Below are 15,462 nucleotides of genomic sequence, written 5' to 3'. Positions count from 1 at the left end.
ATTATATTATATAATTATAATTTAATTATATTTTAATTATATATTATTATATAATTAGCATTTAGATATAATAACAACATGTCAACACAACGTCACTCGGTTAAACTATTTAAGACTTAAATATATCATTTACATAATTTATTTAATCTATTATTTTATAATTTGTTGTATATAAGTTCCTCCTTATTAAACACATATTTTCTTAAATTATTTATATTATAAATGTATAATAAAAGTTGGTAGAAAAAAATAAATAAATCATTGACCCTGTGGGTCACTATTTCTGACGCCCTACCACCTGTCCAGTCATCAAACGGTTATCAGCTGAGTGTAGAAAAGAGATAATGGGAAACAATAATAAATGACTCATTCAGATATACAGTCATACCATTGTGGGACATTCTCATAGATTGACTAGTGACTATAGAAGTATAGAGCACTGACTAGTGACTAGTAAATAGTGACTACTCAGTACTCACTATAACAGTTACACTGTTATAGACACTACATCAAAGTTCTAGTCTTATAGTCGTTGAATTTTCGTCTATGTTCGTATTTCGACAAAAATTTATTCAAGGATTGTTTTCCATTTGACGATTTCCAGTCATTTATATTTTTTGTGCTTTATTTTGTAAAACTTTATCGACGTCATGTCTCTGTACCCTTCTTTGGAAGATTTAAAATTGGACGAATTCAATAAGGTATGTTGTATGTATTGGATGTTTGCTAGTAAAGAGAATTATTAACTGTTTATAAGGGATGGAATTCAATTTTAATAATCAACTGTCTACATTATAATATTGCATGTATAATATTATGTAATATAATTTTTATAATTGATTATTAATACATGTTTTATTTTTGTTACATATTTTTATTTGATTTAAATACATTGCAGACACAAAATCAAATTGTTCAACAAAATAAGAATCCACCTCCATTTATGGCTATTTGTCCGCCACATCCATCGGGTATGGATCAAGAATCACTAGGTGCCATGTATCCAATACTCAATGATTATTTGGGATTAGAGCTTAGTATTTTAGCACAAAATAACAGCATTGACATTTCTTCCCAAAAAAGTCAAGCAAAAACTAATGCTGTAGCGATTCCTTTCCATGATATTCCAACGCATGTGACAAATGGTGTTCGTAAGGTAAATGAGTTACTCATATTATTATTTTCTGTTTATAAAATTACCTATCAAATTCTAATATTCACTTTTAAAATTTTAGTTAGTGTTATGTAAGGATGGGAAAGGCCAAATAGGATTAAAAATGTCCACATTCAACAATGGCATATTTGTTAGTGTTGTAGTACAAGACAGTCCTGCTGCTAAAGCTGGTTTAAGATTTGGTGATCAAATATTACAAATAAATGATATTTTTGTTGCTGGCATGAGTGTTGATAAAGTCAACAACATTTTTAGAGAATGTTCAGTAAATAACATTTGTGTTATTGTCAGAGACAGGTAATGAGTAAATTTAAAAGAATTTTTATTGAATAACATATTCATTAATGTTTTTTATATTTAGGCCTTTGGAACGTACAATAAATCTATATAAAGATCGAGTTGGCCAGATAGGATTTCAATTCAAGAATGGTAAAATTAACAACATTGTCAAAGATTCATCAGCAGCTCGTAATGGAGTGCTTACAGATCATCAGTTATTGGAAATTAATGGACAAAATGTTATTGGCATGAAAGACAAACAAATAGTCGACATTATTGCTAATGCAGCAGACTCGATTAGCATAACAATCATTCCAGTTACAATTTATGATCACATGATTAAAAAGTATGTTTAATAATAATTGTTTTTATTTTTAAAAAATATTGTTATTCTAGTAGTTATTAACAAACAATTCTAACTTTGTTTACCGTATGAACTGTTTGCTAATATACATTTTTGTCTTAAAGGTTGTTTCACAGTATGTTGATACATTTGACACCAAGTGTGATAAATATAAATTTGAAATAAATTGTTTATTGTTCTACACATGCAATTTAAAGTTATTTGATTATTAGTTGAAGTAATGTAAATATTTCAAAATATGCATTTATAAACCATTTTATAGTATGATTACACAAGAGTAGTTTCTATTTATTTAACTATAACCTATTAGTTATTAATTATAATATGTAATTGCTGGAGTGAATATCATTAAAATAGATGCAGTCAACATGTTTAAAATAGTTTTTCTCTTACTTTATTATATATTTAATTTTCTACACACTATATAATATACATTTATATGATAATTTCTTCAAAGTTTATAATTAGAATCACTTTTAAGTATTTGATTTTTGTTTTAGGATTGCACCATCATTGATCAAGAACTTAATGGATCATTCATCAATTTAAGAACAAAAAAGAAACCTACTCATTTGTTGAAGTCATATTTAAAGTTTATTATTTACTTAACATAGTTTCATTTTAATTTGTGATTTATGTGTATACGGAAAGGTCATCCATTAATTAATATTATTTAGTTTTTTTTTACACAACTGGATTACGTATAACAAATTATACTAGCTACTTAAATTATTATTCCTATATTACATATTCTATGTTTATTTTTTTTATTATTTATGAGTATTATTTTAAAATTTTAAATTTAAAAATAATAATTTTAAGTCATTTTATCATGTATAATATAATGGGTAACTCAATTTTATTAAAAATTGAAGTAGAAAACCCTATTTTTTTTATACTAAGTCTTTTATTATTAGTAATAGAATTTATTTGTTATATAATATATATATGTGTGTGTATTAAATTACTAGAGCACTATTTACATATTGTAGATGAGAACTTAAATTAGCTAAAGTTTTGTTCTAGTTTAATATTATAAACTATTTTAATTAAGATCATTGTTTTTTTTCTATTTTTTAAATCAATAATCTCATCTATAAAAATATATATTTATTGATAATATTTTTTTATAGTGTTTATTGTTTAGCAAAGCTTTTTGCTTAAATGGTCATTAAAGAATTTAAAATATTGTAACAAAAAAAATTCCTAGTAGTTATATTATTAAACAGAAGACGTGATTTAACAAAAAACAATTTTCAATGTCACTAAGATTAATAAATATTAAATAATATTTTAAATTTGTTTATTCAATGAACCATAACATAAAATTATGTGATCAGGTATTTTAAAAATTGATTTTTAACGAGTTATTAATTATCCTATACTTAGACGATCATTAGATAGTTGGACAACGATAAATAATTGAACAAAGTTCAACGAATGTATTAAATTTAGTTACTTGTGAATTCTGAGTGTGCAATTGATCTCACTGCAATCACCACTAACCAGATAAAGTCTTTAGACTTTTAACCAGTGGTTAAGAACGTAAGAAAAGAAGCGACATGGATTTTAAACGGAAAAAGACAGATGGCTGTTGGAATTTTGAAAAAATTGTGGAAATAGGAAAGGATCTGACCGGTCATCGCTTCGTCGACGATTGGCATTCCTCGGTGGTGGTGGTGGACGGTGGTGGTGGTGGTGCATATTCATATGAGTCGAGCTTACCGCGATGGGCGGTTCGTAAACGCGAATCTCTTTGTATAGAAATTCGTGCCAGGCGGCGACGGTTGGTAACACCGCGCAATCGCGCGCGATTTATCATAAAACATTTTTCGCCGCCGCCCGCCACCAATAGCGAACGCCGAACCGCGTCCGTCGGGTTTTTCGCATCGTTAAATTGGTATGGCGTTCATTACAAACTTACCACGGGACTATGCTCCACGTAGTTTCTCTGAGTAGTCGAATCTGCCGTTAACCGGTTAACCGCGTATTACTCCTTTTCCTTTTAGTGTATCAAACAACACCGACAGACTACAATACGATATCCGGTCCTGAAACAGTGAACGAAGAATCATCGACATACGACATTTCGCTTCAAAGACACAAGTGACAGTGACTAACTATGGGCACTTATCTGAGCAAGCCGATTACCGACAAGAAATCTCATGACATCGACAACGGGTGGTTGTCTTGCGGTTCCAGTTCCATGCAAGGCTGGCGCGAGTCTCAAGAGGTAAAACAATATGATTTAAACGGTCTCTGGATTTCCGAAACTAGCGTCCCTAGCCTTAGTACTGGTCCAACCTTATTGGAGGGGTGAATTTTATTTACCTTCACATTGTATTGTTTATTCAGCGGAATTATAATGATAGTTGCGGTATGTGGTGCGGGGAGTGTGGAAGCTCTTGCTCTCCCCCATATGATTCCGATGTTTTGAAATTTGCATGTCATCAATTCTTTTTAGGAGAAACTATCTTGCATTGAATGGGATCTCTAGTGTTAGTTTAATGTCTTGTATGTGTACATGTATAAATTTTTATTTTTATTTAGGACGCACACAATTGTCTGTTGGACTTTGACAAAAGCGTGGCACTCTTTGCTGTATATGATGGACATGGTGGTGCCGAAGTTGCCCAGTATGCTGCTGAAAAGTTGCCTTCTTTAGTTAAAAACTCCTTATATGATAACCAAGATTATGAAAAGGCTTTGATTAAGGCGTTCATGGACTTTGACGACAGTCTAATCGAGTCACCCAATGTTGAAAGATTAATTGCTCTCCGGGAAGATAATAATGAAGAATGTGGTAGGTTGATTATAATTTATAGGTAGTAGGTAGTTACTAAGTACATTTTATTCTGCAAAAATTTGAGTTGAGAAAAAGGCTGATTTTTAAATTAAAATGTATGGTTTAAAGTCTTTAAAAAAAAAAATTATTTAAAACCATATAGAATCTTTAAAATATAGTAACTAGTTGAAGTAATGAATGAGATATTAACGTATAATTTATTATTTATTTATACATATCACATTATATGCTTAACTCTTTTTTAACATTATCATAAATATTAAAATCCTTCCCCTTCTGAAAACTTCTTGATAGTATCGAATGCACTGACTATGCCTATTTGTTTATTTAATCATATCATATTTAATTAAATTTTTTAATGCATTTTAATACTTTTATTAAATTATTAAAAAAAAAAAATATTTAAATTGAGTTTTTATATACTAATTGACTGATTATTTTAAACTGCATACATTTAATTTTAGTTTTATATTATCTATATTTATTATTACGAGAAGTTTTTGTATTGTCTTCTTTTTACTATTACTTAATTTTGAAAATTTTACATTCAGAATAATTCTTTTTTGTTCTTTATAATTTTGTAGTGCGTTAACCTATGATTAAATTTAATGTTGACGATGTAATCATCTTAGCTGTATATAGGTTTATTTTGATATTTTAATTGTTAAGCAAGTAGTAAGTATTTTAAAATATAATAATTTAAAAAAAATGTATAACTCACCTAAAAAATAAAATATCTTAAAAGTTCTATTCATTTTTTATTAAACATTTCTACACAAAATTGGAATTACTAAATACAGATTTATTACGCTATACGTTTTTAAGATAGACACAATACCGGGTGTGGCATAGTGTTGGGACATATATTTAGATAACCAGAATATGATATCCAGTAAATTAAAGTTGCAAAATCTGAATATTTACAATTATTTGTAATATTCGGATTTTTGTACTTTAAATGTTAAATCAAATATTTATTTTTATTATGATATTAGATAAATTTAATGAGAAACCGAGTTTTACGTATTATTATTCAAACTTCTAATGTAATATCATTAATAATTATAAATGAGATATTATCTGTATAACAATAATGTTTTAAGTTCAATCATTCTTATTCATTTGGTACTGAATTTATTTAGTTATTTTTTTTCAATTTCGTGCCGTCAACGTTGTTTAATATAAAGAAACACCTAATTTATTTTTTTGTTTGATTCTATGTTTTTGTTATATTAAATTATAATTTATTAAATATATTTTGTTAATACATATCATGATTTTTTATTACAAATATTGTATGATAAATACCTGATTTTTATCTGAATTTAAAAATATCTGAGTATCCAATAGTTCCAACACTAGTATAACATTTTGATAAGTATATTATATGATATACTTAAAATGTATTTTACAGTGATATGTGTAAATTTTATAGTTTTTATTTTATTAATGTTATTATGTTTTTTATCAGTTTTTGGTTTATATTAATTCTTATTTGCTTTTTTAAAAACAAACGATTATTATTATTTTTTTAAATAATAAATAAAAATAAGTTAAATAGCAGGAAAGGAAAATATTAACGCTAGTTTACATCATAATCAATTTTGTTTCTGTAAACAACTATAGAGACATGAAAGTTTTATTAATGTATTTTAAAAATTTTTAACCCCATATATAATTTTTTAAATATTTTAGCCTTTTATGATTTATTTATCAATTATATCTTAAATTTTTGAATTGTTTATTTTTTTTTTTTTTGGTATTCCAATACATTTGAAAGCTTACTATAGGTTCCTCTAAAATTGTTCTTATGGTAATGCAAAATATATAAGCATATTTTATTTATAGGAATTTGAAGTTTAATTTTGATAAAATTAAATATTTAAACAAAAAATAATAAAACCAAATCATTTGTCCATACTTTAAATGGATAGAAATAAATAACTATAATTTATTTAACAATGCACATTTTGTGTAAATTAATTTATGTATAAAGATTATTATAAGATACAAAAAATTTTTAGCAGATGAAGAAGAAGAAAGAGAAGAACTTAATGAGCTTTATGAAGAGGCTAAAATGCCAATTGAAGATATAATATTAAAGTATAAAAATAAAATACTTGAAAATATAGAAAAGAACAAAGAAAGTGAAGATGAACCTAGTTCTTCTAAAGAATCTCATATTACAAAATCTGTTGGTATGTTTAATAACAATTAATTTTTTTGAGAAAACATTATGTTAACCTAATACTTTAAATTTATTTAGTTGAAACAAATGATGCCTGCGGTTCTAGTAGTAGCAGCAGTAGTAGCATAATAGTTAAAGGTACATATTCATTTTAATTTATCTTATTTTTTAGTTTATATATTATGTTAAAATTGATATTATAGATAAAACAAATGTTGGTAATGGAATTGATGGATGTACATCCAAAGATTCAACAGCTGAAAGTTCATCAAGTGCTAAAGTTAATGGATCATTAAATGATGAAACTGAAAATTCTGTTGGTGAAAGTAGTGAAGCCGAATGTGGTCCTAGCAGTAGTAATGGTCAAAATGGCATTGATCAAATTGCAGGAACCGCGTGTTTAATTAGTGAGGATTCAGAAGATGACACAGATGATGATGATGATGACGACGACGATGATGATGATGAAATGTTTGAAGCTTCAATTGAGAATAAGTTAGAGTAAGAGTTATGATCAAGTTAATACTACCTAAACCTATTTTTATGATGTCAGTGTCATATTAAATTAAACTAGTGGATGTATTTATAGTAACTAAATTTATATAGTGACTTACTAGTTGTGATTCTTTAATTTGAATAACACTTGAATCTACTTTATACAGGTTTTACTAATATTGTTAAACAATATATTTTAACATTGTATTAAACAGTATATGATAGAACACTATAGCTTAAATATCTATAGAGTAATTTTATTTTAGTATGATTATTTCTCATTGTTTTATATACTATAGTTACTAAATTTAAACTATTAAAATGCTTAAAAACTAATTTTCATAATTCAAGATGATAAAATGTTGATAATTTATGTTTAGTGATGAATCAGATTCAGACAGCGATGAAGAAGAAATCCCAAGTAATAGTTTCATTTATGAAGATGATGATGAAGAGGATAAGGTAATAAATAATGATTTAGTTTTATATTAGATAGTGAATGCATTTTTGAAAATAGGCATTTTTCTTATTTATAATTAATAGTTAATTATCTATAAACATCTGGTGATTACAAAATGTATTGAATCATATTTACAAGTATACTTCTATATCCTACAATGTTAAAGTTCATACTTCATTCTTTAAACACAATTATTATTTATATTTTGTCCAGCAATAAAATTCTATAGCCTGACAAAAAACTGTTTTGTGCATTCCCACTCAACGTTTTGCCATAATGAAACTTCTGTCAAATGTGGGGGTGTGCAGAATTTGTGAATTTTCCTGCTAGGCAGAGTATAGATAGTAATTTTAACATTAACAAATATTTATTTATTGTAAAAAATATTCAAAATTATTTCTTTGTAATTTTTATGTATATTAATGATATTAAATATTTTAGCCAGGAAAAGATAGTGGTTGTACAGCAGTAATGGCTCTATTAGTAAACAACAAACTTTACGTTGCTAATGCTGGAGATTCAAGATGTGTTGTTTCTATTGATGGTAAAGCTCATGATATGTCTAAAGATCATAAACCTGAAGATGAACCAGAGTTAAAGAGGATTTGTAAAGCTGGTGGAAGAGTTTCAAGTGACGGACGAGTGAATGGAGGTTTAAATCTTTCGAGAGCTTTAGGTAATAATTTCTTTTATTGTTTTGTAATGTGTAAAAAATAAAAAAGAATTAAATAACTGAATATTTTTTTTCAGGTGATCATAATTATAAAAAAAATAAAGAACTTGCAAATACTGAACAAATGATTACAGCTCTACCTGATGTAACTGTCTTAGACTTAACATCAGACAATAATAATTTTATAGTGTTAGCTTGTGATGGTATTTGGAACTCATTAAGCAGCCAGGAAGTTGTTGATTTTATTTTGGAACGCATCAACAAACCAGATGTCAAATTATCATCTATTTGTGAAGAAGTATGTAGATATATTAGTAATTGATGTATCAATAATTACTTAAATTTCATTTTTATGTTTAATTCATAATTATAGCTTTTTGAACAATGTTTGGCACCCAATACATTAAGTGATGGTACTGGCTGTGACAATATGACATGTATAATTGTCAAGTTAAAATCAAAACAAAAGCGTTCTCGTACAGATGACGAAGAGGGTGATTCGGAAGGTGGCGAGTGTAAAAAACATAAATCAGATTCAATTGAACCTGAATCTGTACAATAATGTTCCTCCTGATATCGAAGATTTGATTTGACGAGCTGTTTGTATTTGTTTCTGAATTTTACAGACGCATGCGACTGATTTATGGATTAATTTATTTTCTTAAATTTTAACAAGAAAAAAAACATTATCTTATAATTTATATAATAATATTATTGTAGTGTAGTTTTATTATATTTTTCATAACTAAAATTTCATATGATAATAAAGTTATTTTATCATTTTAATAATATTGTACATAGTATAATAATTTGACACAAGTATTTTTTTAAATACTCATATGAAATATATATATATATATATATATATATACTGTATATATATTTATTAGTTATAATTTTGTTCATATTTATTTATTTTAATATTTCAATTAGGTAATATTATAATTAATAATAATTCATAAAACATGAAAATGAGAAACAATAATGTTGAAGTATATATTTTATTTTATATAATTTGAATTAATAGTTAAACACTCACTTAAATACAGTTTTTTTGTTAAAAAAAGTACAAAGGCATAGTCTTCATTGGAGTCAATTTAAGTAAGTTCATTTTCAAATATATATAATATATTTGTATGTAAAGTAATTTCTAATTTTATATCATAGGCTTAATGCAAAATGTTAACACAAAAACATAACTAAAATAGTTCTGGTGATAAAATCCAAGCTGCTAAATTTATAAAACATAAATATTCAACTAAATGTTTTAATAAGTTAATATGTAAAGGACACCAAAACCAACAATAGATCACAGATAATGTTATTATCTTTAAATTTGATAATTGGTCAATTTGACTGTAATAATAAAATTTACAAAACTAAACTGCTAAATGTTAATATGCCATGTTAATCTAGCTGTAAGACAGACACAAAAAATTCGGGTGTGGTGTCCTCTTAAAATTGAAATGCAATATTTTAATTCTTTGAGAATGTAAGCATTTTTTGAAATAGTGGTTCTACCCTAAAAATGTTTTCATTTACAATATGGACCGGTCATAAGCCTTTGGTCCGATGTTAAGAACCACTGATATAAAATATTGTACTCTTATTCTGTGTGAATTTATAAACATTTTAGGCAATGTTAATGCGTAGATGACTAATAAAAAATGAATTATTGTTTTAATATTTATCTTATTTCTTTGGATTTTGGATAAAATAAGGTATTAGGATGGTTATAGTTTTATGCATGAGGTAATCAAAACTGAAAGATATTTATAATTTTTTTAATTTTACTCAATATTTAATATAGCTTAAAATAAATTTATTATTTATCATTTTAAACATGTGTGTATTGTGTATTAATATCTTATCAAACATAATTTTTTTTAATACTTTTTAATAGCACAATTTCTGTACCTATTATTAAATACTAATGTAGAACCACAGATGTCTAGACACGTTACATTTTATTAGTTACCTAATAGTTAATACAATATTTTAGTTCATAGTCAGTCTTAGGCAAGTGCCCCCTGTTCCACTCTCGCTACGCCCATGAGCACCTCTCTGTTTATACACATGTCGGCTGAACGGTTTAACTGTGCTACTATAGAGATTTATTTGAAGTAAGTAATAGCCGATATTATGTACAGCTGAAGTATGAAAAGTGAGTTGACACACACACGGTATGTTTATATAAATTGCATGCGCCTGACTATGATATTTCATGTCTTAGATTTATGGGTGTAATTTTCCATTAGATTTTTAAATAAATTACACCGAAACCATAATTTTACGATTTTCAAAGGACGCTGATATATGTAAATAAGTGATAAAACATGCATTATAATGTTCCTTAGATAAACTAATAATTCAAAAATAACTACCAAGTCCTAATTGCTAATTAGTTATTATATTACACGATACCTATGTATTATATAATGGTAATATTGACAGGTGATTTAACTCATAATTCTTTGTGTAACTATGTACATATACTATATAGAGAAAGTGATAGGTCTCACTGTCTCAGTAAGACTAGCAAGACTAGCAGAGTTGGCTGTTGGGTTGAAAATTAGTTTGTTTCGGGAATATTAATTCTGTTAAATAACTTGACATAGTTAAAAATTAAAAGGTATTCAATTTTTTTGCCTCGATAATATAAATTGCTTTATTTTATTTTATTTTTTCAATAAACATACATTTTATAAAAACTTGAAATGCTCTAAATTCAGGCTATGCCGAAGTGGAATATTAACGAAAAAAAAAATAATAATAATTTCGAAATATTCTTATATTTCATATGATAAAATAATAAAAGAAAAAATAATTTTTACTAGGTATTCCAACATTAAAATTGGACATTTAAAAAACAATAACTATTATTAAAATTTTCCTATCAATTAAACTAGATTTAATTTTTTTTTTTTTTAGTTAAGATTTTAAACTAACTGTAAAAATTATTTTATTATATCAATCAGTTATTTCAGCTTGCAGATATTATCGATATATTATTATAATAACAAATACAAAGTTGACTAAATATTGAAATATCATGCGTTTATAGCTCCTGCATAACCACATACGAAATGAAAAACCTTCTGTAAAAATTGCCGCCCCGAAAATCCTTTAAATTTTTTCATCGAGACAATGGCCGCTTTTAATCTATGTAAATACTAAATGCGCAGTGCACTGCTATTTTGAACTCAATAACAACTTGCGTTAGGTTTTCACTGACAACTTGTTTACGGATCTTTTTTTGCTTCATTTTACACCAGTCACTTGAGTTATTTGGTTAATTTTTTTTTTATTTTGACCGGCGTCGAAAACGTGTCGGTACACTTTGTTAGTACTATATAGGTGGTTTAATACGTACACACAGCGTGCGTTTGCAGTCTACCAGTTCATAATCATAAATAACTTGTCATCTCTATTATTAGTGATAAGATTAGTTTTATACTCATCTTAGTTATAAGTTAACAATAATATTATTCGTAAAGGGGAAGGTACCTATTGATTTGTATTATATATATAGGTAATAGATAATAGGTTGTAAATAATAAAAAAACTCTGTCACAGGCTCGTCACTTGTGTTTGCTACACAACTACACAAGTGCTGTAATATTTCGTGTGGGTGTCGTAAGTCACTTCTGTATAAAGACGATAGAAGGAGAATTCAAGTAAAAATAGTCATAGCGTCGTTTAAAAAAAAAAAATATTTATAAAAGTATGTACTTATACTGTATTAGACTATCATAATATGATTTATAAAAGTAGTCGATGTACAGTTTTTTTTTTCTGCTTTTTACTTCGAAATCGACTTAAGCGGTTTAATCATTATACACTGCAGTGATTTATCATCATCTGAAAAAAGTATGGAATAAATAAAAAAGGTACTTTCGCATAATATCGTACGGCGAAAAAATAAAATAAACTTTTCCAGATAGGCTGCGGGCGTATTACTCTCAACGACCGTTTGTCACGTTAAAAATAATTCATTATATTCTCTACGGTTGTACGTTAGGCGCATACATCGCGATAAAAAGTTACTCGTCAGGTTAATTACGCAGTTAGAGTTCATCGAACACATCGTTAAAGTAATTCGTTGATTAAATAGAAGTTGTGAAATGTGTGACTTCTGTATAGCTTGGCTTTCAAACCGCCTTTATTGTAGCTTAGAATATTTGGATACCTATCTGAAGAACACCGTCATACGTGTTAGTACAAATATTTTTATTCTACAGAGGTGTATTCTATCGTATAAAAAACCATTAAAATCCGATTTTCAGAATGTGATCCGTTCGCATAAGTTCATATCTTCTTGTATAGGCACGTTTTAATAAGCGCGTTGTACGGTAAGTAAATAGATACATTTGTGGGTCTCTGTGGTGCGTTCAACGTTATTGGACGAAAGTATAAAATTATAATAAATATGTCTTAACTTTGATAAGTTTTATTAGTTTTTATCGTTATTTTAATATGTTCACTAATCGGGAGTTAAATTATGAATCAATTTATTAAATCATAAAATTATACGATATGGTTAATGGAGATATACAAACGGTTACAGGTGTCATCGAGATGATGGCTGACGGGTTTTGAAAAAAAACACAAAGTTTAGAACACACTTAGTCTTTTATGATAAGGGTGGGGTAATGCATGTTTCTACCAATAGTGTACGTTTTTATTTTCCACGAGATTATGATCGATTTCCGTTTACATAAAAAGAGTGCGTAGGTTACCATATTATGATTCATCTATCTACCGTCATTGTTTTTTTGTTTTTTCTTGGTTTTACATAATAATGTTTGTTTTAGATTTTGAGATACCTGCAGTGTTATTATTCTTTTTATAGTTCCCAACTTTGAAAGTTTTGGTTAAACATAGTAATGGCTGGTTACCCGTTTTTTGTTAGGATGTGAATAACCGCTCAAAGTGTTTCGACTTAAACAAGTCAAAATAATAGGTTTACACAGATTTAAATTTCAAAGAGTCCCTTTAAAGTACCTTTGAGCCTTTTTCTTAATTTTTTTTTTTTGAATTTAATATCAATTTCTATGTTAGTTTCAATTTTTATGATTTTTATAATTTGTACTTTTTTATAAAATCTATAGTTGTTTAATATATTAAGTTTTTTCACAAAAATTTAAAATATTTTATGATTTATTACATATTTTAGGAAAAATTACTTTTCAGGGATTCCAATTTTAACGTTCTAATTACAAAATGTTAGGCATAACCGGTACCCCCGTGTGCACACCTATGGCACAGCATGTATATATTTTGATAATATCAATGATACGACGACTTTGACAGAAAGTTTTATGATTGCTATTATTATCTATTGCAATACCAAAATGATTTTATTTTTATTTGATGTAGGTGACTATATGTATATTCAAATAAATATATGATATAATGTTTTTTATAATTAGCTTTGTAATTGTTTATAAATATTTTATTGTATTTTAAAATAACTTTACTGTTTAATAGCTTTCAAAAGTTTTTTAATTTTCAAGAAAAATTTTCTTAAAATCTAGAATAAACTTTGTACTTACAACTAAAATAAAATAATGCATGTATTAATTAGTGGTAGAAATATTTTTTGGTGAAAATGAGAATTATTTAGTATCCCATTCGGCGAAATGGGTATTAGTGGAAAAGAAAAATGTACATTTTTAATGAAAACTTTTTATAGCGATTTTGTGTATAAGAGTCTATTGCTTCTACAGTGTTTTATCCTTGTTATTAAATTTTTTTACTTATCAATATCACAGTGAAATATAGTTTTTAATAATTGCTGCGGGTTTTATAGCCACAAATATTAATTATATGGTTCATAGTTAAGTAGTATTTGGTTTACTTAGCTCAAAATAAAAACTATGTAAATAATAATAATTTAAAAATCTAAGTAGCTTAGTTAAGTCATTTTTGTATTTTAAAAGCTGACGAATTACTTATTTTTATTGAGTATTTAAATAGCTAGTTAATACATTTTAAATTAATGTGTGCAAAAATAAATAAAATAGACGATAAGATAAGGGCAGATACGATGACACGATTTCTAATCTATAGATATTTCAAATTTTTATTTTTTGTTTCAGGGCTCTAAATATATTGTGTATCTCTGTTGTATACAGTATAATATGATACACCACATACATTTAGTGGCATTATTAACATTTTTTTCATTATTTTACCCATCAATAACGAGTCACATATTATAATGCAATTATTAGTTTTATTTCATATGCTTCCAGCAATTAATATATCATTAAGCTAATAACATGCATATTCACATTTAAGTTTAAATAAAACGAAGATAAAACTTTTGATTAAGAAGACGCCACATCTACTGTACATTTTTTATTCATTTAAAAATAATCTTAATTTGATTAAAAACTAAAATATTAATAAAAGCTTCTGAAATATCCTAAATAATAATATTGCCATTCAATTTTATAATAAGTTAATTCACAATAAATTTAAAAATAACAAAGTAAAATGGATTATTGTAAATGATAAATTTACTATATTTTATATTATTTATAAGACAAAGAAAACATAGGTAGATGTGGCGTCCTTTTAAGATTTTAAAAGCCAGTCCTTTATTTGTTGTCTTTGTTTCATAAATAGATAGTACCTAACTTATTTCAAAATTAGAATATTGAAAAAATACAGCCAATATTGTTACTTACAAGTTTGATAATAATAGAGACAATAAAATGCAACCTCATCTTAATGTATAACGCTTAATAATCAATTAAACTTAAAGTACTATATCGAGTATTCGAGCCAAGAATGTTTAAAGTTATAGTTATTTTTTTCTCTATATTTTACCTACCACCGACCAGCCAAAAGTAAGTTGAATTATGATAATTTGAAGTTTTCATCGGGAGTTAATATCAATACTAGGTACCTACTTTTTAAATTGTAGACATATTTAATTTTTTTTAGAAAACTACAATATTATTAAAGATATTAAATTAACTTCTAAATTTTTTTTAAAAGACAAGGTTACACCGA

At 26.4% G+C, this 15,462-nt stretch overlaps 2 protein-coding genes across 3 annotated transcripts; both read left to right on the top strand.

Annotated features, from left to right (window-relative positions):
- Positions 1-296: 296 nt before the first annotated feature.
- LOC112598937 (syntenin-1-like) lies at positions 297-2,549 on the top strand. Its single transcript, XM_025345605.1, has 5 exons — positions 297-701; positions 899-1,156; positions 1,236-1,471; positions 1,536-1,799; positions 2,318-2,549. Exons 1-5 carry the CDS (start codon positions 651-653, stop codon positions 2,364-2,366), a joined length of 858 nt encoding a protein of 285 aa, XP_025201390.1. The 5' UTR covers positions 297-650; the 3' UTR covers positions 2,367-2,549.
- Positions 2,550-3,726: 1,177 nt separating this feature from the next.
- Positions 3,727-9,158, top strand: LOC112598762 (probable protein phosphatase 2C 6). 2 transcript variants are annotated; one of them, XM_025345359.1, is made up of 9 exons: positions 3,727-4,050; positions 4,368-4,620; positions 6,648-6,821; positions 6,890-6,949; positions 7,015-7,312; positions 7,687-7,768; positions 8,208-8,442; positions 8,517-8,737; positions 8,813-9,158. In XM_025345359.1, the coding sequence occupies exons 1-9, from the start codon at positions 3,940-3,942 to the stop codon at positions 8,999-9,001; spliced, it is 1,623 nt and encodes a 540-aa protein (XP_025201144.1). In that variant the 5' UTR covers positions 3,727-3,939; the 3' UTR covers positions 9,002-9,158. The 2 variants fall into 2 exon arrangements, with proteins under 2 accessions (XP_025201144.1, XP_025201145.1); XM_025345360.1 differs by having other exon boundaries at positions 3,728-4,050; positions 6,651-6,821.
- The last annotated feature ends 6,304 nt before the right edge of the window (positions 9,159-15,462 follow it).

The sequence above is a fragment of the Melanaphis sacchari genome, unplaced genomic scaffold, assembly GCF_002803265.2.
Source record: "Melanaphis sacchari strain LSU unplaced genomic scaffold, SCAv2.0 Contig4_pilon_pilon, whole genome shotgun sequence".
In the NCBI taxonomy this organism is placed as follows: domain Eukaryota; kingdom Metazoa; phylum Arthropoda; class Insecta; order Hemiptera; family Aphididae; genus Melanaphis; species Melanaphis sacchari.
This window is presented reverse-complemented; position numbering and strand designations above follow the sequence as displayed.

Excerpts from the sequence above, each read along its gene's own strand:
- LOC112598937 (XM_025345605.1), top strand. The coding sequence starts at position 651 with ATGTCTCTGTACCCTTCTTTGGAAGATTTAAAATTGGACGAATTCAAT. Across the intron at positions 1,157-1,235 it reads TGACAAATGGTGTTCGTAAG|TTAGTGTTATGTAAGGATGG; the intron begins GTAAATGAGTTA and ends TTAAAATTTTAG. Across the intron at positions 1,472-1,535 it reads TGTGTTATTGTCAGAGACAG|GCCTTTGGAACGTACAATAA; the intron begins GTAATGAGTAAA and ends TTTTATATTTAG.
- LOC112598762 (XM_025345359.1), top strand. The coding sequence starts at position 3,940 with ATGGGCACTTATCTGAGCAAGCCGATTACCGACAAGAAATCTCATGAC. Across the intron at positions 4,621-6,647 it reads AGATAATAATGAAGAATGTG|CAGATGAAGAAGAAGAAAGA; the intron begins GTAGGTTGATTA and ends AAAAATTTTTAG. Across the intron at positions 7,313-7,686 it reads TCAATTGAGAATAAGTTAGA|TGATGAATCAGATTCAGACA; the intron begins GTAAGAGTTATG and ends ATTTATGTTTAG.